The sequence below is a fragment of the Chondrus crispus genome, genomic scaffold (assembly GCF_000350225.1).
Source record: "Chondrus crispus Stackhouse genomic scaffold, scaffold_98, whole genome shotgun sequence".
Classification (NCBI taxonomy): Eukaryota; Rhodophyta; class Florideophyceae; order Gigartinales; family Gigartinaceae; genus Chondrus; species Chondrus crispus.
The window spans coordinates 64,558-88,593 of NW_005178869.1; the positions used below are offsets into that span (position 1 = coordinate 64,558).

At 55.1% G+C, this 24,036-nt stretch overlaps 10 protein-coding genes; 4 read left to right on the forward strand and 6 right to left on the reverse strand.

Annotated features, from left to right (window-relative positions):
• Positions 1 to 3,923: 3,923 nt before the first annotated feature.
• Positions 3,924 to 4,217, reverse strand: CHC_T00008240001 (hypothetical protein). The gene has a single exon (XM_005712176.1). It carries the CDS (start codon positions 4,215 to 4,217, stop codon positions 3,924 to 3,926), a length of 294 nt encoding a protein of 97 aa, XP_005712233.1.
• A 1,730-nt stretch (positions 4,218 to 5,947) lies between these two features.
• On the forward strand, positions 5,948 to 6,725 carry CHC_T00008241001 (hypothetical protein). XM_005712177.1 is given in 2 exon segments: positions 5,948 to 6,226; positions 6,227 to 6,725. 1 exon segment carries the CDS (start codon positions 5,948 to 5,950, stop codon positions 6,224 to 6,226), a length of 279 nt encoding a protein of 92 aa, XP_005712234.1. The 3' UTR covers positions 6,227 to 6,725.
• Positions 6,726 to 9,482: 2,757 nt separating this feature from the next.
• Positions 9,483 to 12,209, forward strand: CHC_T00008242001 (hypothetical protein). XM_005712178.1 is given in 2 exon segments: positions 9,483 to 11,726; positions 11,727 to 12,209. 1 exon segment carries the CDS (start codon positions 9,483 to 9,485, stop codon positions 11,724 to 11,726), a length of 2,244 nt encoding a protein of 747 aa, XP_005712235.1. The 3' UTR covers positions 11,727 to 12,209.
• A 1,521-nt stretch (positions 12,210 to 13,730) lies between these two features.
• On the reverse strand, positions 13,731 to 15,716 carry CHC_T00008243001 (hypothetical protein). XM_005712179.1 is given in 3 exon segments: positions 13,731 to 14,027; positions 14,028 to 14,971; positions 15,355 to 15,716. The coding sequence occupies 1 exon segment, from the start codon at positions 14,025 to 14,027 to the stop codon at positions 13,731 to 13,733; it is 297 nt and encodes a 98-aa protein (XP_005712236.1). The 5' UTR covers positions 14,028 to 14,971; positions 15,355 to 15,716.
• A 52-nt stretch (positions 15,717 to 15,768) lies between these two features.
• On the forward strand, positions 15,769 to 16,221 carry CHC_T00008244001 (hypothetical protein). The gene has a single exon (XM_005712180.1). The coding sequence runs from the start codon at positions 15,769 to 15,771 to the stop codon at positions 16,219 to 16,221; it is 453 nt and encodes a 150-aa protein (XP_005712237.1).
• Positions 16,222 to 16,223: 2 nt separating this feature from the next.
• Positions 16,224 to 17,252, forward strand: CHC_T00008245001 (hypothetical protein). The gene has a single exon (XM_005712181.1). It carries the CDS (start codon positions 16,224 to 16,226, stop codon positions 17,250 to 17,252), a length of 1,029 nt encoding a protein of 342 aa, XP_005712238.1.
• An 807-nt stretch (positions 17,253 to 18,059) lies between these two features.
• CHC_T00008246001 (hypothetical protein) lies at positions 18,060 to 18,146 on the reverse strand. Its single transcript, XM_005712182.1, has one exon. The coding sequence runs from the start codon at positions 18,144 to 18,146 to the stop codon at positions 18,060 to 18,062; it is 87 nt and encodes a 28-aa protein (XP_005712239.1).
• A 322-nt stretch (positions 18,147 to 18,468) lies between these two features.
• Positions 18,469 to 18,585, reverse strand: CHC_T00008247001 (hypothetical protein). The gene has a single exon (XM_005712183.1). The coding sequence runs from the start codon at positions 18,583 to 18,585 to the stop codon at positions 18,469 to 18,471; it is 117 nt and encodes a 38-aa protein (XP_005712240.1).
• Positions 18,586 to 20,422: 1,837 nt separating this feature from the next.
• On the reverse strand, positions 20,423 to 20,929 carry CHC_T00008248001 (hypothetical protein). Its single transcript, XM_005712184.1, has one exon. It carries the CDS (start codon positions 20,927 to 20,929, stop codon positions 20,423 to 20,425), a length of 507 nt encoding a protein of 168 aa, XP_005712241.1.
• Positions 20,930 to 20,934: 5 nt separating this feature from the next.
• CHC_T00008249001 (hypothetical protein) lies at positions 20,935 to 21,312 on the reverse strand. The gene has a single exon (XM_005712185.1). The coding sequence runs from the start codon at positions 21,310 to 21,312 to the stop codon at positions 20,935 to 20,937; it is 378 nt and encodes a 125-aa protein (XP_005712242.1).
• Between the last annotated feature and the right edge of the window lie 2,724 nt (positions 21,313 to 24,036).

The following is a 24,036-nucleotide window of genomic DNA, read 5'->3' on the forward strand; positions in this document are numbered from 1 at the left end:
GCGACGCGCAGGGGCGAGTAACGTGTAGCAGGACGAGGGGGCAAGGGGCGACAAAGACCGGAGAGAAGACGGGAGAGTTAGCGCAGAGGGAGGGGGAGCAGCGGGGCGGGGGAACGACAGCGTGTGCAGAACGAGGAGCGGAGGAGGAAGGGACTTGGCTAGGCGCGCGAAGCGCGCACGGAGCCCACTTGTCCACAACTACTAAAATCCGTGTCTGTGTGTCTGTCTGTATGTCCTTGCGCTCCTGCGTTGCCATTGGCGCACGGGGGCGGCGCCGCGGTGACAAGTGGTGGCCACGGGGACGACGTGGCGTGACAAGTGGCGACACGTGGCGGTAAAATTAATTTTACTTTGAATTTCGAACTGTTACACCAATGCGGCACTACAGTAGCGTGCCGGTGATAAGTGGCGACACGTGGCGGCGCCCCTGGTGACAAGTGGCGGTGAGGCGAAAGCGCGCACGAATAGAAACGTTTTTACATAGCGGCACGTCGGCAGCACAGTACCGGCTTTCGAGTTCAACAACCTTCAGCAAATTTTCACCACGTGACGGTTCCCTGGTAGCGTGGTGACGGATTGCTTGACGGCATCCGGATAGTCCCTAGGTGCTATTGCGCTTTGCTTTTAGTAAAGCGTGGTAGTCTGCCGCTGTGCAGGAAGCCTAATCCGATAGCGCACCATTTCTTGGTGTTGTAGTATCGGGCTCGGAACAACGGTCTCCGCAGAGCAATCTGCGGACGTCGGACTGACGTTGTTTTCAACGTCGACAACGAAGATCAAACGCAGCCTCCGTCAAACTATATAGGCTGCAAGAAGACCCAGTGTAGGTGCCGTTAGGGCTTGGGAAACCTAACCACCGCACTGAGGGAAAAGGGAGCGCGCGTACTTAGCGACCCCGGCGGGAAGAGCCTTGCAAGAGGGATTCATTCCGGTCAAGCTTCGTTCCTCTTTCTCATCTGTTTGCTACGATTCTGGCTCACTGCCAGCCTTCGGACCCTCTCCCGCTGTGGAACGACCACCTGGGCATGTTTCTCACCGATATTCGCAATCGTGCACGCGGACAACTCATTTGAAGACAGCAGCTTCGCGATGATCACCACGCCACATCTTACGTGCTTCGAGAGGTACAGGAGGCCCTGCAGACCGTGCGTTCCGACTGGACGCTCGCAAACTTCGGACTCCCACTGCCCGATGACATCCTTCCCGCTTTGGAACAGCAAAACGAGATCGAGACCCCCGAAGCAAAAGCGCAGCAGTGGGAAGAGCGACTACAGACGTCGTTGCTGCTGTTTAACACAAATCAACGCCATGCCTTTGACGAAATAGTGGGCTCCATGCTTCCAGGCGTATCCGTCTCTGCATTGCTTCAAGGATCCTCAAGCGCCGTGGCGGGACCTTCTATGCCGACACGAAGTGGTCGTCTCTTCTTCCTCGATGCTCCTGGCGGAACAGGCAAAACATTCGTGCTCAGCGCCATTCAAGACTTCCTTCGTACGCGCCGTAAGCAAGTCATCGCTGTCGCTACGTCTGCTATTGGTGCTGTGTTGCTCAACGGTGGACGCACCGCTCATTCCGTGTTCAAGGTTCCCATTCCTATATCTGCCGAAAGCACGTGCAGCTTCTCCGCAAACTCCGACACTGGCCGTACACTGCAACAAGTCGATCTCATCATATGGGACGAGATCGTCATGTGCCATTGACATTGCATTGATACTGTCGATCGCTCCCCTCGCGACTTGATGCAAACCGACCGGCCCTTCGGAGGAAAGTTCCTCGTGCTCGCTGGAGACTTTAGACAAATCCTTCCCGTCGTTCCGGGCGGGTCCCGAGGTCAAATCGTGAGCGCGTGCGTCAAGGCTTCCCCGCTGTGTCGAGAGCGCCGATTCCTGCGCCTTACCGAGAACATGTGCCTTGCTGCTCTCCGAGCGGACCCTGCAGCAGATGTGGAGGCTCTCAACTTTCCAGAGTTCCTCCTCAGCGTTGGGGAAGGCAGACTTAACGGCGAACAGCGCCCGGAATGGATCTCACTACCACAGTCCATTGCGTTCGAGCATACCATCCGCAATTTATGCATCAAGGTCTTCCAAGGGATTCGAGACAATCACGCCGACCCTGCCTGGCTCACTAAGCGCGTTATACTCACCACAAAGAACAGGCTGCTCGAGGAAGTCAACGAGGTCATCGGCAACATGATTCCGGGACCGTGTCGAACGTATTTGAGCGCAGACAAGGTCGAGAACGAAGACACCAACGCACTAATCTATCCCACAGAAATGCTCAACACCTTGACCGCCGGATCTGCTCTACCAGACCACAAGCTCAAGCTCAAGAAAGGCTTCATCGTCATGCTTCTGCGCAATCTCGATCCCGCTACCGGTCACGTCAACGGCGCGCGATATGTCATCGAGAACATGACTAAAAACCTGCTCTTTCTACGCGTTACCACCGGGTCACACCAAGGCAACAGACTGTGTCTTCCTCAAATGCCCTGCGGACCAGGAGACGACAACTTTCCCATCCCTGGCTTCACCCGAACGCAGTTATCCATTCGCACGTGCTTCGCCCTTACAACGAACAAAGCGCAAGGCCAATCCTTCGGTGGCCGCATTGGTCTCGACTTACGAGATCACTGTTTCTCGCACGGTAAACTCTACGTCGCACTATCAAGGACTACTCACCCAGGGAACGTCACTGTCCTCACTCGAGAGTCCAATGAAACAACGCGAAACATAGTGTACCCCGAGGTCCTTCAGTAGTTCTAAAAAAAGTAAACGCCATTGTCTTTACATCTTTTCATTGCCACCCTTCCCAAATAGTGTTCCTCCACGCTTTCTTGGCTCGGCGCGCAAAGCGCGCACGGAGCCCACTTGTCCGCAACTACTAAAATCACCACAAGGTCTTATACTGTAGCCTTCTTGAATGACGAGGAAGAAGGCAACCCCAGCGTCTCCTCCGCCGCCGCACTCGCTGCTGGCGACAACGGCCACGCCATGCGCGTTCGACATACTGTAGGTAACGCGAGCGAGACCAGCCTTGACAACTCGCGCGCGACACCGTCCGCGCATACGCGCGCAACTCCGCCTTAGCCTTCGCGCGCGACTCTGCCCTCGTCTCCTCGCCCTGCTCAACCCGCCCAAGTCATCCCCGCCCAGGTCCCCCCGCCCCCGCGCCCCTGGGCAGCCCGGTCCGCCTGGACCCCCGCACTGGAGACCCCGTAGCTCCGCCTCCCACTGTCACAGCGTATGCCTTCGCCCCAGATTCTCAGTCCGCCGCGTTCCCGTCCTTCGAAGCGGCGCAATCCGCACTTCGACGAGGTGCGTAGCTTGCTGAAGTCATGCTTCCCCCCCATGTCTTCATCCCTGACGTCGCTCGCTGGACATATGTCTACTTCCTCGCTGCAGCCACCCCTGCCATTGCCCGACTCTTCGCTCACGCTAAGCTCATCTACGAGGACCTCACCATCCAAACTGCCCCCATCTCTGACGCAGCATGCGAAATCGATCCGTCCGCCGCCGCCGGCGTGGCGTGTCGCCTCACCCGCGAATCTCGCCGCCTCCTCAACCGTCGCACCCCTACTGCGGTGCCCATGCCAGTCCGCGTCGCTCTGGCTATGACCCTGCAGACTCACGCCCACACCATCACACAACGCCTCGCACGCGCACCCCCTAATGTTCCCGTCCCAACCCCGCTCAACAATGCTTTGCCAACCTCTGCTGCCGCAGCGCTCCCAAATGATGTCCATGACGTACGACAGGGCATACCTCGCCGCCCTGCTTCCGCATTCTCGATTCAAGCAGCTGAGTCTAAGGACCTTGCTGCCGCGATACGCCCTCAGCCCTTGACGACCCAGACACCTTTTCCAGTCGAAGCGCGCCCTCCCTCTCCTATCGCGCCTTCTGATCGTCCTACAGTCTCCCCGTCCCCTATGCACCGCCCCTCTGGAAAGAGCCCTCTCGCCTCCCCAGCCGCCTTCCCAAACCGCCCACCACCAGCTCCGACCCCGATGGCCGTTCCAGCCTCTCCGTCACCCCCAAATATTCTCCGCAAGCGTCCTTTATCTTTCTCAGCCAAGCTTCCCCCCTCTCACCGGCCTCGTGGCAGCCATGACCCAGCACGAGCGGGCCTCGCGGCCACGCATTACCTAACACAGTGAGACCCCCAAATCCTGCCCCCACTGTCCGGGCCAAACGCCCTACCGCTTCCCTTCCCACACCCATACCCGGCACTTCTCCGCACTCGATCTATGGATTTCCCATATTGCTGGTGCGCGGCCGCTCCGCTGCGCGGCCGCTCCGCTGCGCCGTCGTCGCTAGAATAGTGATTAATCATTAATTCTACAATGGTACACACCCTAAATCGTCATCAGCCAACCATCGAGCGATGGCGGCGATCATGGAGCCGTTGCATTGGACTGTTGGCTTTCGCGAAATCAAGGCAAGAGCCCGAGCTCAACATTTGCGGTATGTCGTGCACCGACACGAACGAACGACACCAAAACTATGTATACCGTACGGCGGCGTCCTCGCACCTGCCTCCCTCCTCTTCCGCTATCAAAAAGCATTTCACCCCTTGCCTACCAAACAAATTCGACTGTTTTCACAGTAATTGCTGTGAAAACATTTGGCTATTCCGGTCGCTCTTAAGAGTGACCGCAAAAGCCAAATACAACCTGCGACTTTTCGAAAATGTACTCCTTAAACACCAGATCATTTCCTTTTTCGCCATCCTGAACAATGATGCTGGTCCATCTCGCAGACAACGTCTTAGCCTTCGCGCCACGACGGTGAGATAAACTCGCAAGCGTTCAAGTCGATCCACGACAGGAAGGCCGCGATATAAGTAAACAGTACGACGAAAACTGTCCCGAAACTTTTGGTGCTGGGCCATCTCGCAGACAACGTTTTCATCGTCCTGTTTGCTTATTGCGCGGTCTGCCTGCCCTGGACGTCCTGGAACGCTTGCAACTTTATCTAACCGTCTTGGCGCAAGGCACACAACGTACGCGTCGCAGGATACTTCGACCTGGCCAACACCAGTGTCCCAGCTATTTACGTCGTACTTTAAATTTCGATTCAAACTGAGAACGATACCAAGGAAGTGTTCACTGCGACTGTCGCATTGCTACTTGCGCTGCTGCACTTCTCGCGGACAGCGTAGGGCTTGTGGCAGCTTCGTGTGTTTGTGGCGTGAGCTTCCAAGTGAAAGTTAAAAAGCTTCTGGATGCCGAAGAGAGCAAAGATAAGCGCAGGCGAGGAAAGGGCAAGAACGAAGGACATTGTGAAACGGAGGTCCTGTCTGAGGATGAGATGGCGGATGAGCTGTTAGTCAGCGACAAACTCATCGAGAATCGCCTTTTTCGTGGAAATTCCCGTTGTCACCTGCACATCGAGAACATGGATATCACCACATACTCTCATGGCAAGGCGACATTTTTCTCCAGGGCACAATGATACTGGTGCGTGTACTGTCCATAACAATCCGATACGTGTATCATACAGTGATGCGGCAATGCTTTGGGGGAGAGAGTGTGCCGAAAGCGCGTCAGGTGTCTTACAAACCAGAGAAGGTTTGCCTGCGGTGGTCTGTAGCGTTTGCTGCGCAAGGGCTGGGAGGGTGGGTGAAGGAGTTTCGAGTTGCCACAAAAGAGGACGAAGATTTGTCAGGTTTGAACAATATGCAGCAGTACGAGAATCAACGGGACTACGCTGTTAGCCGAGTGTTAGCCATGGCTGGATTAGTGCTGTGACTGGGAAGTTGCGTACTGACGGGTGAAGACTCAGTTGTGTCGAAGACAAAAGTATTGCGAGGGGTGGCCGAGTCAGGCTGGGGTTTTCCGTTTGACGCAAGACAGGTAAATATGATGGAGTCAGCTGAAAAGGGGTACAGGTCGTACGCTCTGAAGCTATCGGGGATCATGCAGGAGATGCAGGTTTCATTGGTGAAAGAAATGGAGGGGTTTCATATCGAGAGAGTGGAGTGGCTGGCGATCTTGGTGAACATGAGTGACGTTATGCATAACGTTGACATGTCAAAAACGGAGGCCCAGAACACCGAGCTGGAGGAAAGAGAGTTCGAGCCGTTGCCGCACAATGATTTTGCACTGGAGAATCTGCAGGAGCAGCTGGGGATCAGGGAGAACTTCCTTGGGGAAATTGTGGAGGGGAGAAGTCGTCAGTCTGAGTGCGTTCCCGCTGCAAGAACGGTGCTTTCATTTGGTGTCGAGTGAGACCCGAATGGTGAAGAAGATCGGGGAGCTGATTGAGCTCGCGAACAAAACTTGGAAGATGAGTGGAAGGAAAGGAAGATGCACAGGTGTAACGCCCTGCGCTCGCGACGATAGATAGAGAGCGAGATGTCTACGGCACGATGCCTTGGGGCGTAGCAGGGCTGGACTCGTAGCGCGAGCCTGCCGCAGAGGTGAGTGGACAGCCACCTCTGAGACTGGGATTCCGGGTGCGTAGCCTTTGTAAGAGCTAGCGTCTAAGCGCACCCGTACCCCGCTGGGTACTGTAAGTACTTCATGGGCCTACCGCCGAGCGAAAAGCCCCACTGCAGCACAGCAGTCATCCTGGTCTATCTGACCCGGAGGTGTGTAGGGCGCAGCGCAACTGTCGTCGCCTGACAGGGACGACACCGGGCGGAGAGTGCGGATTGCCGCACCCGTTCGGGTTTTGTAAATAAAGGCAGCATGCTGCGTTGGGATCCGGGGAACCCGGGGAGATGCACGCGTTGACTTTGCCCATTCTCTTGCTTTACCATAGATACATCGCTCCTTTACTCTGGGCGCTGCGAGCGCCCTGTCCGACGTAGAAGCGCTTACTACCGAGTCCTGTGATCTGTCACAGTAATTACTTGCCCTAGGGAGTAGAGTCACAAGACTCGGTGGCGAGAGTTTCTGGCGTCATGCCGCGCTCACGCAGCAGAACGGGGCAGACCGGAGCCTGCGGATCTGGTACTGTTCGGCAAACAATTGTCGAAACGGTCGAAGCTCCCAGGCTAACTGGTGTATCCACGGCGTACTTTGTGGAGTTCAGGCAAGACTGCGAAGTATACGAAAGGAAGATCTCTGAGAAGAATGCGGACCCAAATGTACAAGTTCCCCTCACCACGTACAAGGACTCAATCGATGTGGCTGTGCTGCAAGTATTCGCAATTGGTAACTGGGTACCCGTAGACACGGTCTCTGAGATGACCGAGGAGCATCTGAGAAGTTGCATACAGTCACATGCGGTCGTCGCTCCAAAGGATTACGACCTTGCTCTTCTTGAGAAAGAACTCAAAAGCGTGAAAATGGATCTACCTAGCAGTGATAAGCCGCTCAAGGCTTGCGTCTGGGAGTTCGTGCTCAAGTACACGCAGTTGCTCAACAGCCTGGGGTATGAGAAGTTCATCAAGGAGCATCCCAAGCTTGCTGTGGAGCACGGGCTCACACGGCTGTCATCCGATCATCTGAAGAAGAGGATGTTGATCACCGCGAAGTTGCTGAAGGAGGAGGACTTCCGGAAGAATTTCAATGCCATCGTCAGAAAGATGTCCTCAGAAGCGGGATTAATGGACAGCATGCACGCGTCCAAGAGATACAAGCCCTCAAGTTCCGGTCTCGATTCGATTGCTGTACCACTTGGCGATGTACCCCCTATAGGTTCTTTTGTAAGCCCCCTGCCACGTGGCCACGAACTACGCGGACGAAAGAAAAAGGACGGCGGTAACAGAATTAATAGGAGTGGGCCAATTGGCCCGCCATCTCGAGGGTCTCGACGACGTAAGGACGGAGCAGACCGATCCGGGCAAAAACGCAAGTGGCCTAAATGTCTGAACCCTGTTTGTCATGAACGTCACTTCATAGACGATTGCCCAAGGACCTCAGATGCGGAGGGAAGAAGACTTAAGGACCAGTACCACGCCAACAAGAAGGCCCGCAGTGACGAGAGCGTTGATCGGAAGCAGGGCAAATTCGTCGGATCAATCGAGACGTCTGGCGAAAGCCAGGACAACACGTCCATGTTTACTGCCTCATTTTGTAACGGAGCCGTCGAAGTTACAGTACTGGCTGACCAAGGATCCGATGGGAACCTCATCTCTCCATCGGTATTCAAGGTCATCACGGAGTCGGACCCGGATGTCCTGATCAAGCAGCTACCGTCCCCAGTGCATTTTTCAAGTGCGAACACGGCCGCCCAGAAGATCACTTGTTCGAAGGAGGTCACCGCCGATGTGCTATTGCGGATCCGTCATGGGAACAATTTGGTGCTCCGGGGCATGAAATGGCTCGTGTCTGATGGTGAGGTCCAACACGTGTTCGTCGCTCGCCTCGTTCTCGCCGCGCTCGGGCTCAACAACCGCGTCCTACTGTCTGCTGTTGCCGACCGGCACAGTGGGGTTGTGAATGTCCCCGACCTGCTCCCTAGAGATGGACACGCCGATGCGCCCCTGGCAGGAGGCCACAAGTCCATCAACGCAATACTTCAAGATCGCGGGCTGGATTTCGGAAGCACGTTTCACAGCGAGGGCGGAGCCGATGAAGATCACCTTGAGGACAGCAATGTTTACGTTGACCTTGGCGAAGACTGCCCTGAGAATCTGAAGGAGGCGCTCTCAGGGTTAGTCATGGATGCTCGCAACAACGGCCTTAGTGAGAACGGCACCGAACGGCTCAAAGGTATTCTGCATAAATACCCGGTTTTCGAATAAGGCTGGGAAAATCCCCTCCAGCTGATGTGCCACCAATGAGGATTCGCCTCAAGCACGGGTACCGGCCGATTAGAGTGAAGGCACGGAGATACAACGGTGAGCAACGTCAATTCTTGAGCAAATATATGGATCAACTCAAGGACATGGGGTTTGTCAAAGAGTTTCCAACCGCTGAATGGCAAGCTGCCCCGCTACTTGTTACAAAATTAGGGTCAAGGGCTGGCTACCGCATGACTGTTGACCTACGCCCAGTCAATGCGGCAACGATCAAGGAGTCCTGGCCGATGCCTCACCTGGATAGCGAGGTATTCGATTTCGCTGGAAGTAGCTGCTTTGCGTCCCTCGATTTTGTGTCGGGCTATTGGCAGCTGCCCCTGCATCCAGATTCATACACCGCGTGTGGTGTCGTTACCCCACGCGGGGTAGTCATCTCGAAACGCGTCCTACAAGGTTTGGCGAACGTCGTGGCGTATTTTCAGAGCACAGTTGAACCGCTTTTCTCTGAGCTGAGAGGTTTTTTCAAGGCATGGTTGGATGACTTCAGGCTGCACGCGAAGTCTGAGGAAATACTATTAGACAAGCTCGAGCTATTTTTCTGCATTTGTCAAAAGAGGCGTTTGTGGCTTTCTGCTCGTAAGTGCAAGCTTTTTCGCAAAGAGCTGTGCTGGTGCGGACGTGTAATCTCAGGAAAGGGCTACAAGATGGACCCATCGAGGCTTTCTGGTTTGCGAGACATAGGTATGCCACAATCTGCGGCCGAGCTTGCGGAGTTCATTTACTGCTGTCGCTGGATGTCCATCGCAATCCCTAACTTTGTGCAAATAATTCGACCCCTCAATGAGGTCCTCGAGCAAGCTTACGCCAGATCAGGCAAGCGTACCAAGAAGTCAATCAAGAAGGTTGCGCTCCGCACACTGTCTTGGGGGCGTACCCATGAGGAGGCTTTTCAACTTTTGCAAGACAGCCTACGAACCGCCGTGACACTATCCTATCCAGATCCCGAAAAAACCATGTGCGTCTTCACCGACGCGTCCGATCTATACTGGTCGGGCGTTGTAACACAGTGCACTGAAGCCCAGTTGTGTAAGCCATGCGACGAACAGCTTCATGAGCCCTTTGCATTTCTGGGATCCGAATTCAAAGGTTCCAGTCTGAACTGGTCCACGTTTGAGAAAGAAGCATACGCCATATTCCAGACTTTCGAAAAACTTGACTACATGCTGCTTGGTCACGCCAATGTGCACGTATTTACGGATCACCGTAATCTGCTTTTCGTTTTTGCACCCCTTGCCCTGGAGCCAGCATTGGGCAGACACATCGTGTCGAAAGTACAGAGATGGGCGCTGTTTTTATCAAAGTTCAAATACGTAATTGAGCACATCAGCGGCAACGACAACATCTGCGCTGACATTTTGACAAGATGGGTGCGCGGCTATCGGAATGAGAAGAACCTCCTGTGCAGCCTTCTGCTTGAGGAAGCCGACCAGCTAATACCCTCAGCGGATTCCATCACGTGGCCTGACATGTATTCGATAAGATTGTCCCAACAGCGACACACGCATGCGGACGGACTGAAATTCGATGAAAGCGAAAAGGTCTGGAAGCGAGGTATGCAAATCTGGATTCCGCAACAAGACCTGGAACTGCAACTCAGTATCATGGTTTGCTCTCATTGCGGATCTATAGGTCACCGCGGCATGGACGCGACTGGAAGTGTCATTCGCGAGAATTTCTGGTGGAGCAGCCTCGATCAGGATGTCAAAGCTCTGGTACGCGGGTGCTACCACTGTATTGTCACGCGAACTGGAGAAGTTGTGCCACGCCCGCTCGGCCATGCCATTCACGGCGATCGCCCTAACGAAGTTGTCCATATGGATTTCTTGTACATGGGCCAGGGGTTGAGCAACAAGAAGTACTTGCTGATCTTGCGTGATGACTTGTCCTCTTATATTTGGCTCTGGCCTACGGAGGACACTACTGCAGCAAGTGCAGCGGAGGCCTTGTGTGTTTGGATTGGGGTTTTTGGATGCATGGAGTGGATGGTCAGCGACCAGGGGTCCCACTTCAAGAATTCACTCATCAAATCGCTCACCGACGAGCTGCGCACAAAGCACCACTTTACGACGGCCTATTCCCCTTGGGCTAATGGTTCTATTGAGCGCATGTGCCGTGAGGTACTCCGCTCTTGTAGGGCGCTGCTTAGCGAGTGGAGGCTTGGAGCCAAAGACTGGCCTGCTGTTACTGAGGCAGTCCAGAGCGTCATTAATCACGCCCCTTTGCGGCGCCTCGGGTTGCGCAACTCGGACGAGCCAGGAATATATCGCACCCTTCTTGAGGTGTTCACGGGTCACAAGCCTTTGAGGCCTCTGATTAGGGCGCTACCTATGCATAAGTATCGCTCTGCGCGCACCTCTGACGAAGCCCAGGCGCGTACGCTTGTCCGAATTGGACATGTCCAAGAGGCCCTGGAAGGTATGCACAAGAAAGTGAAAGGATTGACCTCTGCCTCGCGGAAGCGGCAAGTAGATCGACACAACAAGCGCACTAATGTGCACTGTGCACGATTTGCGCAAGGGGACTTCGTTGTGGTGCGCCGGGCGCAGCCTGGCAGCCACAAGCTACAGTTTGTCTGGAGAGGCCCGCGTCGCATTTCGAGCATTCGATCGGATTGGGTGTATGAGGTAGAGAACCTCATCACGGGAAAAAAGGAAGTTGTGCACGCCAGACGTCTACACGCGTATAGGGAGAGAATGAATGGGAAAGAGGTCACCCCTGCGTTGATAAAAGCTGCTGAACACTCTGAGCAGAGCTATCAGATCGTGGAGTCATTTCGCGGTATTCGCGATGCCAGCGGGGATCTCGAAGTGCATGTCGAGTGGGAAGGCCTACCGGACAAAGAGGACTGGACATGGGAACCACTTGCGCAAATCTTCGAAGATCTCCCTGCTCGCTTAGAAGACTTCCTCCATACTTCGGGGTCCCGAAATCTCAAGAAGCGCGGACTCGCACAGTGCGATTTCAACCAACACGCTTAATTCCTACGACTCATCATCAAGCTTGAGGACACTGTAACGCCCTGCGCTCGCGACGATAGATAGAGAGCGAGATGTCTACGGCACGATGCCTTGGGGCGTAGCAGGGCTGGACTCGTAGCGCGAGCCTGCCGCAGAGGTGAGTGGACAGCCACCTCTGAGACTGGGATTCCGGGTGCGTAGCCTTTGTAAGAGCTAGCGTCTAAGCGCACCCGTACCCCGCTGGGTACTGTAAGTACTTCATGGGCCTACCGCCGAGCGAAAAGCCCCACTGCAGCACAGCAGTGATCCTGGTCTATCTGACCAGGAGGTGTGTAGGGCGCAGCGCAACTGTCGTCGCCTGACAGGGACGACACCGGGCGGAGAGTGCGGATTGCCGCACCCGTTCGGGTTTTGTAAATAAAGGCAGCATGCTGCGTTGGGATCCGGGGAACCCGGGGAGACGCACGCGTTGACTTTGCCCATTCTCTTGCTTTCCCATAGATACATCGCTCCTTTACTCTGGGCGCTGCGAGCGCCCTGTCCGACGTAGAAGCGCTTACTACCGAGTCCTGTGATCTGTCACACAGGCCAGGGCTTGGAGACCTGTTTTGTTTAAAAGTGGAGAAAGGAAAACGATGTGGGAGAAAGTTGTGGGTCTGTCTGCGGAGCTATCATGGAAGGAGTGGAATTCCGTACGTTGAGACTCGCAATAGACTCGGGTTTGCGGATTCTGGATGCAGCGATAAGAGGGAGTGCGCATGATTTTGTGGGCGGGATGGAAACCGTTCCGAAAGAAACTTTGCAAACTTGCAGTTGAGAGTGGGAGACTTCTGGAGCAGTCTGCCTTGACACTGGGGCCTGTGACCCTTTCTGGGAGAGACAAGAAGATGCCTTATACTGTTGACCGTATCGTGGGAAAGAGATGCTCTGTCGGTTATGCAGAAGCAATGCGTGAGTCTCCGTGATGGGTGTCTCACTGTGAGAGGACCACTGCTTACGGGAGGCACGAGGGTTGTGGAAAGTGGCACAGCGATGTCTAACCAGACTGAAGAAATCGAGGACTTGATTGGTAGGGCGGAGAATCTGATTGACATGAACATTTCGGGAGGGCCACTTTTTTGCTCAACGTAGCGGCAGTGGAGAGGAATGAAATTTACGCTCGGTTCAGACGTGTGAGAATTCTGTCGGATTTGGGATCAACAATGATGTATGTGGCGAGGACATTGAACTTGATACAAGCAGCGCAAATGATTAAAAGCCTTTGATGCCAAATTGTTTGTTCCCGGAAATGGAATCAGTTGGACACGGTTGCCAATTTTTCGGACTTGTGCGTTGGAAGTGGCGGGGATGTGAAGTGGAGGGAAGCAAAAGGCAATGGTGTTAGTAAGGAAGCCTTTTTCTCTGAAGGAGAGCTGACCGAGTGTGACTCCATGACGTATGATCTTGTTAGAAAGGCTTTATTGGAACGCACGGTAAGCGAATACGCGACGTTGTTTTCAAGAGAAGGACTTCAGATTGTGCTGGCTATTGCCGGACAGTGGGCTTCTCGGTTTACTAGTGCGAGAAAGAGAAAATCAGAAATGTGCTTGTTTAAACCCTCTATTATGGGGGAAGTCAGGATGAGAATTCAAGCACACAGGCCATGATTAACCTCAGAATATTTTTGCGCTAGGGGTACGAGGGGTGGGTTGTGACGCTAGAGACAAGCGAAACTTTTGTACGAAACTGCGATCGAAGAACACAAAGTCTGTACGATGATGGTGAACCTCAGTGTTTTGCTCAAAGAGGGTACCGAGGAGTAGAGCGTGACGCGGTGCGATCTATGGAGCTGTATGAGCGCGCTATTGAGAAGGGTGACGACGTCGATGCGATGTCGAACTGTTACGTGTCCCCGGCCCGGTGTAACTAATTAGAAAATTTAGTGAAATAATTGTACAAATTTGCTGGAAGAATTACCTTCTATATAAATAAAAGCCGTCGCTTCGCTGTTCCCCGCTCACGAATTTTCGCAGTTTATTCCAACGTTTACCGCGCTTTCTCCTCTCCACTCTGCAGCGACGTAACAACATTCGCTGCTCCAGCTCCGTACCTCGCCCACCGAGGTAAATTTAGTTTGTGGTGTTGTATCGAGTCGAGGGGGGCGTACCACTCTTCAGTCATTTTTATGGCTGAAAGAAGGGACCGACCTGCTCTTTGCTTTATGGCGTAGTCAGGGCCGATCCTCCGACCGTGCGGGGGTTTCATCATGGGACCCGAGGGTTGAGTATGTGCTACCACAATGACTAGGTGCTCATTTGTCACTACCACGTCGTCCGGGCGCATTTCTCGATGCGCATGGAACGCTACTCATGTGTGTGGAAGGTGTGAAACGCACTGTCCGTTCCCCAAGTGCGTGGTCGGGGACTGTCACGCAGTGCGAAGCTGCACGCGCTGCCGACGATGCCGTGTGCATTGTGAGCAGGGCTGCAGGCGCAACAGTTACCATGTTGTTGAAGACCCGCATCCTGTAGTTCGTGCCATTACGCGGGCTATAGAAGGCCAGTCGACTCACTTCGTGAGTCGCGCCGACAGGCATGGACGCGGGGAGCAGGAGCGCGACCTCGCGTCGTCGGCACTCAGCGGCACGCTCACAGACAGCGAGTCGCAAGGTTGGGGGACAGTCGGTGTGTGCGATGCTAGTCGTGGACCGCGCCGCCGAGGTGGTGATGTGTCCCCCCCTGACCCAGATTACCCTTGGTCGCGGCGTAGATCACACAGTAGCGACGACGTCATCGGGACCATTGGTGATGAGGACCCCAAGCCAGAGTACAGTGCCAAAGATTCCATCCGAGTGTTCAACGCTTCCCGGCGGCATATTGCTCTACAGTGGGCTCAGTCCACCAAGTTGTGCCAGGAAGAAGGGCTCTGTCCGATTCCCTGGGATGTATGCGACTTTGGATACGTGCAAAATTTGCATGTCCGGAGACTATACCACGATTGGAGCTATACAACGGTTGGCCATCGGTTTCAGCTTAAATATAAAGGTCTTACGGTTTGGATAGATGCGGTTAGCGACTTAGCTGTATCACTATGGTCGTCTAACATCAAACACGGGTGGCTGAGCTATATGGCTGAGTCCTGAGCTATGTATGATGAGTTCGGCAACCTAGTTGCTGCTGGTGCGGTCCAGCTCGTCGAAGAAGGTGATGCCCCCTCGAGGGATGTCCCGTCGGTCGAGTTCAATGTGCCATTTCCGGCAGTCGGTTGGGCCTTTTATGTTAGGTATACTACTTGGCGCAGCACGACTTGTTAGGACGGGGAACAACGGCCTTAGGAGGAACAGAGGTGTTGGACCTTCAGGTAGTGTGGTAACTCCTTTACTTTGAGTAGGGCATAGAAGTACATATATACTATCCTACTGATCCCGTCGTCATAAACCTGCGAACTGACGACACAGTACGTCCAAGTCAGTTGCAATGGCAGGGACTGGCCTGGATACTTCATAATGGTCGCTAGACATATTGTTACCCAATCGGGCGATTTTCTACAGTGCGAAACTATCCGTGATTCAAGTGTTCTGTCCTGAAGCATTCTCTTGCTCCATCCAGAGTCCTAGTGCATTTCACCTGCGTAATCCTAAGCATGCTGGGCACATCTCAACTGGTATCACTCTCGACCTGCTGGTGTGCCGGACGCCTGGCGGTCCATGACTAAGACATTCATGGACACAAAGCCGCCTGCCTGGCTGGAGTGCGAATCTTTTTGCCCTTCGTGGTGGCCGCAGGAGTGTTACCACAGTAGGAGACTGACGGTGAACGCGTTTGTTGATGGGACCATCGCACCGGATTGGGACGATTTGGGCGGCGGTAGCGACCTAGCGGTATTCATCGACGAGTTGGGCGAAGGGGTGCACCTGTACGCTTACGTCACTGACCTGTACGACGCCGCCAATGCCGCGAAATGGGTGGATTACGATAGCGATATGCGGTGCGGTCGATGCCGGCAGTCGGGCGTATACGTGGTAGGGTCCGGTGGTAGGAGCGCCTTTGTTGATTCGAGACTGGAGCGTTCACTCAGTCTGATCATGGATGGCGACTGGACGAGTGTGGCCGGCTACCCGAACGTCAGATTTCCTAAAATGGCAGCTTGTTCCAGGGTGGGCAGCGCTCTTTCATGTCTTTATGCCGACAGCTCATACGGCATGTTGGGTAGGTGCAGTAGGACGCCGGCCGTACACGCTATACGTACTATGGCGTTAAGCCCCTACCATATTCCTATGCACCCCGTTGAAAACTGTTTCTTCTCCTTGTTTCGGGAGTGCTGTGACGGGAACGGGTCATCACTTGGGCCCTTGTACGCGGGGCAGATTGTCGCCACCGGCATACTTGACCCAGATGAGCGGAAGCTATGTTCCATACTGGGTCGGAGATGGCTTGCGGCTCGTGACGGGCATATACACATAGTGGCTACTAAGGAGGAGGCGACGTACCGGGCGGATCTTGCAGGTAAGTTTGGCGATGAAGCAGTTGACAAGTAAATATGTTATCGCTTGGTATGACGGCTGGTCGGGTGATAGCACCTATACGTGATTTCAGCATGAGTTTTAGAGAGCCTGGAGGTTACGAAGAACCCAGGCAGGCCGTGGGCAGCATCACTCTAAGGTCTAGAGTGTGCGTCAGAATCGCAGAGGGGGAGTCCGGGCAGATATCGATTTTCACCGAAAGCACCAGCCGAGTCACGGTTAGGGAGAGCGTGCATATCACTGCACGGCAGATTGCCCGCAGGACATCTACCACCCCTCGCGACGTTCGGGCCTCAGCAGCTATGCGGAGTGCACGGGACTGGCTCAACCATAATGTCGAAGAGGGGGGCGTGCACATGATACTTGTCCGCGAGTCCCCGCGACGCCGTACAGGCAGTCTTACCGGGTGCCCGAGACACGGCTGTTCCGGGTTAGTCCGACTTCCCGGGGTGTTGATTAGCTGGAAGGGTTGGAGGGCCATCGGGTGCTACCGCTGCTGCGCGTTGTGCTCGGAGGACAAATCGTACCTTTTGCTCAACAAAGGGTGGTCGGCAGTGTCCAACGCCCTAATCCCTGTTTTTGAGGAGGCAATCAAGTCACTTCGGGCCGGCGACCAGGATTCCGCGGACCGGATTTTGACCGAGAATGGAATGCGGACGGCTCGGGCTGCTGGCCTACGGCTAGATACGCTGTGGGCGAACTCACGTGTCATCGTGCAGCATGGGGTCAACGTCACCGAGACTGACCTGTTCACTGCTGGCCCGGGACGTTTCTCGGTCGGGTCGGCCGACCTACGCCACCAGGCTCCTCGCCCCCCAACGACGGATTGTGGCCCAGTACCCGCACGGGAGCTAAGTACGGGTGACAGGGGTGACAGGCTTGGTACTTGGGGTGTAGGAGCACCACCCGTCAGCTTGAGTCATACGGTCGGCAGCGGAGAGGTCCCCGCGCACCTGGCCGTTGAACAGCCGACCGGGGACACGAGTGGGGCCTCGGACAGGTTCCTTAGAGCATCCCCACCGGTACGCAATCAAATCATCAAATAACAACACTTGGCACACTTTTTCTGTAATTTGATTGGCTCCCTAGAATTTGGTTGTTTCGTTATTTGGCTGTTTGATGCTTCGGAAAGAACTGCCCCACCGGTGAGAACCAAATGAAGTACATTCCCCTCGTACTCACCATCGCATCCTTGTACTCACACTCGTACTCACCCTCGTATCGCACCCTCAGTCGTAGTCGCACGCTCACTCGAAACCCATCCCGCGACCTTCTCCCTCGCCACTCTGTCTGCACTCCTTCCCTCTCACCTCCACCGTGGACAAAGACAGACTGCCGGCGCTGTCCTCCCTGCTCACGGACAGCACGCGCTCCCCACGCGACCGCGAGCAGCGCGATCCCGGAGAGAACATACGCGCCGGCGGCAGCGGTGCTGCGGCGGATGATTGGCTCGACAGCCGCGAGCGACGTTCTCCTGCGGCTGCTGCTGCTGCTGAGCAACGTATCGCACTGCTCTAGCACTGTCTGCGCTTGTGAACCTGTCGGAGGACAAGGAGCCGGCGGCTCTGACGCACGCGGACGCGGTGCGGCTCGCAGCGCAAGTGGTCCTGGACGCGGACGTCGTCGCGCTGCACGCGGCGCTGCTGTCCAACCTGACGCGCTTCGCGCCGGGCGTGGACGAAGCGGAGGGCGCGGACGGGTTTCGGGAGAGGGGCACGCTACTCGTGCTCGTGGAGAGGGTACCGAGTATTCCGAATGTGCTGCGGCTATCGAATGCGTGCGCGAGCCAGGAGGGGAGGGACGTCCTGTTGGTCGAGGGAAGGCAGGCGGAGAAACAGCTGTTGACGAGGTTGCTAAGATTGCTGGAGGCGGGGGAGGCAGAGAAGAGGCTGGCGGGGGCGAGCTGGGTGCGGAACTGCGCGATGGCGGACGAGTGCCATGATGTGTTGGTGGGGGTACGGCGGCGGTCGCAATGTGCTTGGGGAGGTCAAAGGAGGTGGGACGGGAGGAGATGGCGGAGATTCGCGCCTGGTTGGTCGAGGAAGTGTTGTTGTTGTGTAAGAGCCGAGCGGGGAAGGACGCGCTCAGGGATGGCGGGGCCGTCGACGTTCTGGAGGGATGGAAGGGGGAAGAGCATGCACGCCGTAGTGAGCATCCTGGATCGGCGGGAGACACTGGTAATCTCGAGGCAAATACCGCATCGATGCACTTTTTGGTCGGAAGCCGTTTCGGTCGACCAATAGAACGTGCACAACTGGATTGTCAAGGGTAATCAAACAGAGACCATCCGAACCAAATTCTTGATATTTGGTTCCGATTTTTAGATCGACACCAAAAATTTGATGATTTGGTTGCACCGGTGGGGATTTCAATCGACATCAAATCATCAAATTTTGGTTGTTTGGGTATTTGATTCTACCGGTGGGGATGCTCGTAACTATTTTGGCAAACATAAACTATTTTGGCAACGCACTTTTCCGGAATGGCGATGATGGGCGGCTATCGATCGATATGGAAAAGCATATTACGTTGTAATGGCACGGCACAGTCTGGATTTTTGGCGGACAAGCGAAAGTAATGGGCTTTCGAATGGCGGTAAAAACAGAAAAGGCGCGCAGGTTGTAATCAGTCACAGAGCTACCAAGGTTAGCAAATGGCGGGGGCAGATCTGGGTGACTCGGTTTCGGAAAAGTGCGGCAAAAAGAGGAAGCACTGCGTTCCCAAAATAGTTGAATTACTATTCCGCAACGATGATCCCCTCCCAGCTCAGTTGTGCCTCCCGCCGAGTAGTCGATCAAGTGCGAGCGTCGCTTGCTTCCGCCATATTCCGACGACACTGATGTTGTGCCTGAAGAAATGAGCTTCCTTCCCTCGCCCGCAATGACCACGTGTTGCAAGCCTCAACGTGGAGTGAGAGTCGCTGCGGGTGGGGAGCATGACCCCGTTACCGTGCCCCGTTACCGTGCGTTTCGCCGCCGAGTAAAGTGACGGCCTGCCTGGAAGGCATCGCCCCCATCAAGCCTCTCGGCCGCCAGACAAGAAGACGGCGCGCCGGGTGCGCGGCCGCCCGGCGGGGGCGCGCGATCAAAACGGGCGCGCGGCCACCTGTTACGCGACTGCTGCAGATTCAAGCCGCATTTTAGCTTACCCGGGCCGCCGTCCGCCGTCTGCCGTCCGCCGCGCGTAACTGCGCCCTCTCTCCACGTGCTTATTTCGCCGCGCCCCACGCGGGGCGCGGCCGGTCGCAGTCGCTGAGGTGCGGGCGGATGGCATGTGCCGCCGGGGTAGCGCAAATCGCGCCGTCGTGCGTCTTCTAAGCCGCACGTAGCATGGCTGCAGCTCCGCCCGCAAACGCTTCCCGTTCAAACCACGCGCGACTCGCAGCGCAAGCACCATGCCGCCCTGCTTCCCGCTCGTGCGCAGCAATGCGCGCATCCCTTTCAAAGCGCGCGCGTCCGCATAAGCGCCGCCGCCGCCGTTGCGCGCGCCCTCACCCCGACGCGCTGTGCCTCCCTCCCCCTTCCCCCGCTCTCCCTTGCGCGTGCGCGCGCCCGTCGCCGCCGCACGTATGGACAGCCCTCGTGCCCCCTCCGCGTTCTAGTCGCGTGGCGGACGCTTCCCCGCCGCGACCCGGCTTGCAGCAGCAGCGGGATGGGGAGCTGGGGCGCACTGTTCTCGCCGCTGGCAGAGTGTGGCGGCGGCGGGGCGCAGGCCAGACAAACTCATAGAACATCTTTCGTCGTCTCTACTCTCGCTCCTACTTATCCGTCTCGCTTATCCGTCTCGCTGCTGGCTGTGATCAGACAGCTTATCGCGGTCGGTCTGTCACTGGAGGCCGCTTGTGTTACCTGTGCCGGCCAGGACACTTTCCCTTCTGCCCAGTGCTTTTCTCTCGCAGTAACCGATGCCCCTTGCAAGGACGGTGTTCGTAATTGGACTGAATGACGACGCTGACGCTCCGTAAAGGGAGAGGCACAAATGTTGAAATTTATGGTAAAATGGAGAGAAAAAGTTGGCCTCGTTTGCCACTTGTCTTCTCACACGTGTGGACCTGTGCACGTGGAAACCTGTGCACGTGTGCCCATCGCCTCTTCAAAGTGAGATTGGTCCCCGCTTTGACCCGGTCTGCAACGCTTCTCAACACACCGTTCATTCACGAATACCTTTATATCTTTTGAGCACAAGAGCGCACGATGAACGGAAGCAGGTCGCTAGTTCATACATACACATACATACACACATACATGGATTGCAACGTCCGTGAGGCGAGCCTCCGTAGAACAGCCGCTTTTAGACGCGACTCACACGTGTTCGGTAGTCCATCGCTCCCACGAGAATCAAGCTTCACAAGTATCGACGCAGGATTATGTTCGGCTCTTATCGATGGCCTGAACATGTTACCCGTGCCTGGCCTGGTCGACCCCACGGCCGCGCAAGTCGCGCGAATATCGATGCCAATCGACTCCACGGCCGCGCGAGTATCGCGAGTATCGATGCCCGCGCTTGCTTGTAGAATACGACCGTGAAGGCGGTCCGCTTCTTGCTTGCGCTTCTCTAGGACTTCTCTATCTCCCACTGCAGAGGCGGACGCACCGAGTCTCGCTTTTGGGTCGTCCAACTCTTTCTGCAGTTCAGCGAGGGACTTCCGTATGAAGCTTGACATATCCGCGATTTCACGTTGGAGCAAGCCCGTGTGCTGCGACGACGTTCCATGGATCGGCATGTCTCTCAGCTCCGTGATGTCTGCCTGCAAGGTAGTGTAGGCAGTGAGGACTTCGGTAGAGAGCGTCTTGTTTTCCTTGTAGGCTTTGTGTCGTTCGATGAGACTTGCGATGAGGCGGACGACTTGCTCAGCCGGGCCGGTGAGACCCAAGATACTGTATGGATCAGCCATGGTGTTTGCGAATAGGGGGTGTTGTTCGGATTCGAGTAGGCGGTGGTGGCAAAGCGGCGCTGGCTCTTCTCTATATCTCCCTCTCTCCGAAACTCTTTCTCTCTTGTTGTTGTTAGTCGTTGTTCGCCGTTGTTTGTCGTTTGTGCTCTTCTCGCAGAGGGGGCGGGGGAGGTTTGCTTCCACTCTTGGCGTTGCGAATAAATGCAGTACATTCAGTGGGCTACAGCTATTTTAGGGAAAGTGCCCGCTTGACAGTGATTTTGAGCGATTTCCTACATTCGTCAAAGGAGAGGGCGGTTGTGGGGATTGTTGCCGCGGTGTTGGCACATCGTGAGTTCAGTAAGAGCGTCTCCACCAATGCTGATGATAAGGTCCAATTCAATAAGGTTGTCCATAAAATAGCGCGTTGTTTTTTTCCATTTGGCCACAAACTCACTGGACGTAAAGTACCACTCGAAGGGTATTGTAAACCCGGGTTTGAAAAATCCCACCACGAGTTTTGCGGACTGACCTCTGGAGGTCAGTGCTGCAGCCATCAAGGTACCGTTCGAAGGGTACTGTTGCAGGTACAACCTGCAAGCGTATTCACAGAAAGTAAACAGCGCAGTCTCGGCCAAATCGCCCCGGATTAGCCTTCCAGAGATTTCACAGAAAGATAAAACAATTAATCTTCACTTTAGTTTAGCGCGTCCAGCAAGCAGGGTGCGCGCGATCAGTCACCGGAAAAGCGACAACAACGACAAACAGCCGTACAGCGGACCTCAGCCGCTAACAACGATCCGAGTAAATGACAATTCAGTAGCAAACAGCTACAACAGCGACGGAAACAGCCGCAAACTCAGTCCTTTTCCCTCGATCCATGCCTATCTCCCCTTTCCTTCATCGCACAGCCTCTATATCCCCCGACTTCTACCAACAAGCTGATCCTCACGCGCCTTTCTTCCCGATCGATTCCAGCAACCCCCTGTCTCCACTGCACTGAACGGTTGCACGCCAGTCTATGACAAGTGATGCCAGCACTACCCCGATGCTCCTATCGACCACATCCAGTTGAACGGTTGCGTAGGTGAATGACGCATTCCGACATCCTTTCAGATGACTATTCACCTACCGGTCTGCTGGTGATAAGTGCTGCACGGGCTGAACATGAAACCATGCCGTGAGCTTCTGACGTGTCAACACAGTGTTGCCGGCCGATCTGGATTGCCCGCCTTGCCCGATCCTGATATCTGGCTGTCGTGGTGCCACAAATGCCACCGCCTGACTTGCAACTGCAACAGTACCTGCCCTTAACAATCGCAAGTCTGGTAAATTTACATCGTTGTGCCCGCAACAAATGCAAGTCTTGTACATCGTTGTGCCGCCCGACGGATCACGTGCACTTGCGCGAATACTCGCTGAAGCGAACACATTTAATGTGAACGAATGCACCTGGGCATGGGAACCAGTATTTGCATGACAAGTGTTGAAAATATTTAGCTCTTTGCTCATTTATTCTCCAACCGGTGGGGATGCTGTAAGGTCTGTGAACGCTGTTCGGTGAACGCTTTCGGTGACCAAGATCGGGCTTAGAAGCCGCCCTGCGCTTTCACATGTTTTCACGGGCGACGGACGGATGGCAGCATAACACCCGGACCCGTGTGACACGTGGCACGATTCGTGTTTGTTCGTGTTTGTGCGTCTGGCCGGCATTAGTGGGAGGGTAGCAAAAGTAAAAGCGGCACTAATGGGCGTGCTCTGCCTGTCAGACCGCACATGACAGCCTGTCCCCATAAAGATAGACAGTATATGACCCCGACGAAGATCGAAGGGACGACGCGGGAAAAGGGTATCTTTGAATAAAGGTCACCAGTTTCTCACAGGTTATGGGCATATCACGCTAACCCACATCCCGCAACCACTTACAACACACTTCCATCACGGCAACCCCGAGCACAAGAACCCAACGGCTACAGAGACGACACGACATCGCCGACGAAGCCGGACTCACAGCTGAACTTCTCCGACTAGCAGGCCTTACCGAACAAGACGATCAACGTACGTCAGACAAACAAACAACAACTCACTGTAACACATCTGCCATGTCCCTCCACGAGAAAATCAGCATGCCTACCCTCGACACGAACAAATACGCTTCATGGCTCATGGCACTCAAGGCCGCCGCACAAGACCGCAAGGCCTCCGACCACCTCACCGGAAATCCCCCGACTCCAGTCGACCCCGCCGAGACCGAATCACACAACACAAAAAAATACCTCATCCGCAAGATATTGGCATCAATCCCCGCCGATATTGCAAACCTCTTTATCAAACCATCACAGGAACCAACTCCCCTCGAGCTGGTCACCAACATCACTGAACATCTCGATACCTCCAACGAGGACGACCACCAATACTTGAAGACGGAAGCTGAGTCAACTCACTTCCTCCCCGGCGTGACGATTGATGAGTACGTAGCAAAGCACCAGCACATCCGCTCAAAGATGCTCGCAGCCGGCTACCCAAATATCCTGAAACTGAAGACTTCAGTCGAGTTCATGATAGCAGGACTCAAGTCCAACCACGAAACAACCCATATAGGCCTACAGCTCCTCTTCAACCCACCCAAAGACATAAAAGCCTTTCAACACCAACTCAAAAGGGTCATTGCCTACTCTGAGCCCCAGGGACACACTTACATACCCCAAGCACTCATAGCTCCGTCACCCTCCGCATCGCAGAGCAACAGCACAAGCGACGTAGCTTCCCTCCCGAAGCAACTACTCAAGCGCCAGCCCCGGCCCCCCACCCCTATCGCGCCCCTGCCACCCGGCTCTCGCCCCTGCCAACATCACATAGATTTAGGCATCTCCAGACCACGCCATACTGACGACCAATGCCGCAACCCCGAACAACCCAACTATAAGAAACGCAAGTACAGAAGAACCACCGCACGA

Bases quoted from the DNA above. Each gene is read 5' to 3' on its own strand.
- CHC_T00008241001 (XM_005712177.1), top strand. From the start codon at position 5,948: ATGGAGGGGTTTCATATCGAGAGAGTGGAGTGGCTGGCGATCTTGGTG.
- CHC_T00008248001 (XM_005712184.1), bottom strand. From the start codon at position 20,929: ATGCCGATCCATGGAACGTCGTCGCAGCACACGGGCTTGCTCCAACGT.
- CHC_T00008247001 (XM_005712183.1), bottom strand. From the start codon at position 18,585: ATGTCGATTGAAATCCCCACCGGTGCAACCAAATCATCAAATTTTTGG.
- CHC_T00008240001 (XM_005712176.1), bottom strand. From the start codon at position 4,217: ATGGGTGTGGGAAGGGAAGCGGTAGGGCGTTTGGCCCGGACAGTGGGG.
- CHC_T00008244001 (XM_005712180.1), top strand. From the start codon at position 15,769: ATGGATGGCGACTGGACGAGTGTGGCCGGCTACCCGAACGTCAGATTT.
- CHC_T00008245001 (XM_005712181.1), top strand. From the start codon at position 16,224: ATGTTATCGCTTGGTATGACGGCTGGTCGGGTGATAGCACCTATACGT.
- CHC_T00008242001 (XM_005712178.1), top strand. From the start codon at position 9,483: ATGTCCATCGCAATCCCTAACTTTGTGCAAATAATTCGACCCCTCAAT.
- CHC_T00008243001 (XM_005712179.1), bottom strand. From the start codon at position 14,027: ATGCGCCCGGACGACGTGGTAGTGACAAATGAGCACCTAGTCATTGTG.
- CHC_T00008246001 (XM_005712182.1), bottom strand. From the start codon at position 18,146: ATGGCACTCGTCCGCCATCGCGCAGTTCCGCACCCAGCTCGCCCCCGC.
- CHC_T00008249001 (XM_005712185.1), bottom strand. From the start codon at position 21,312: ATGTACTGCATTTATTCGCAACGCCAAGAGTGGAAGCAAACCTCCCCC.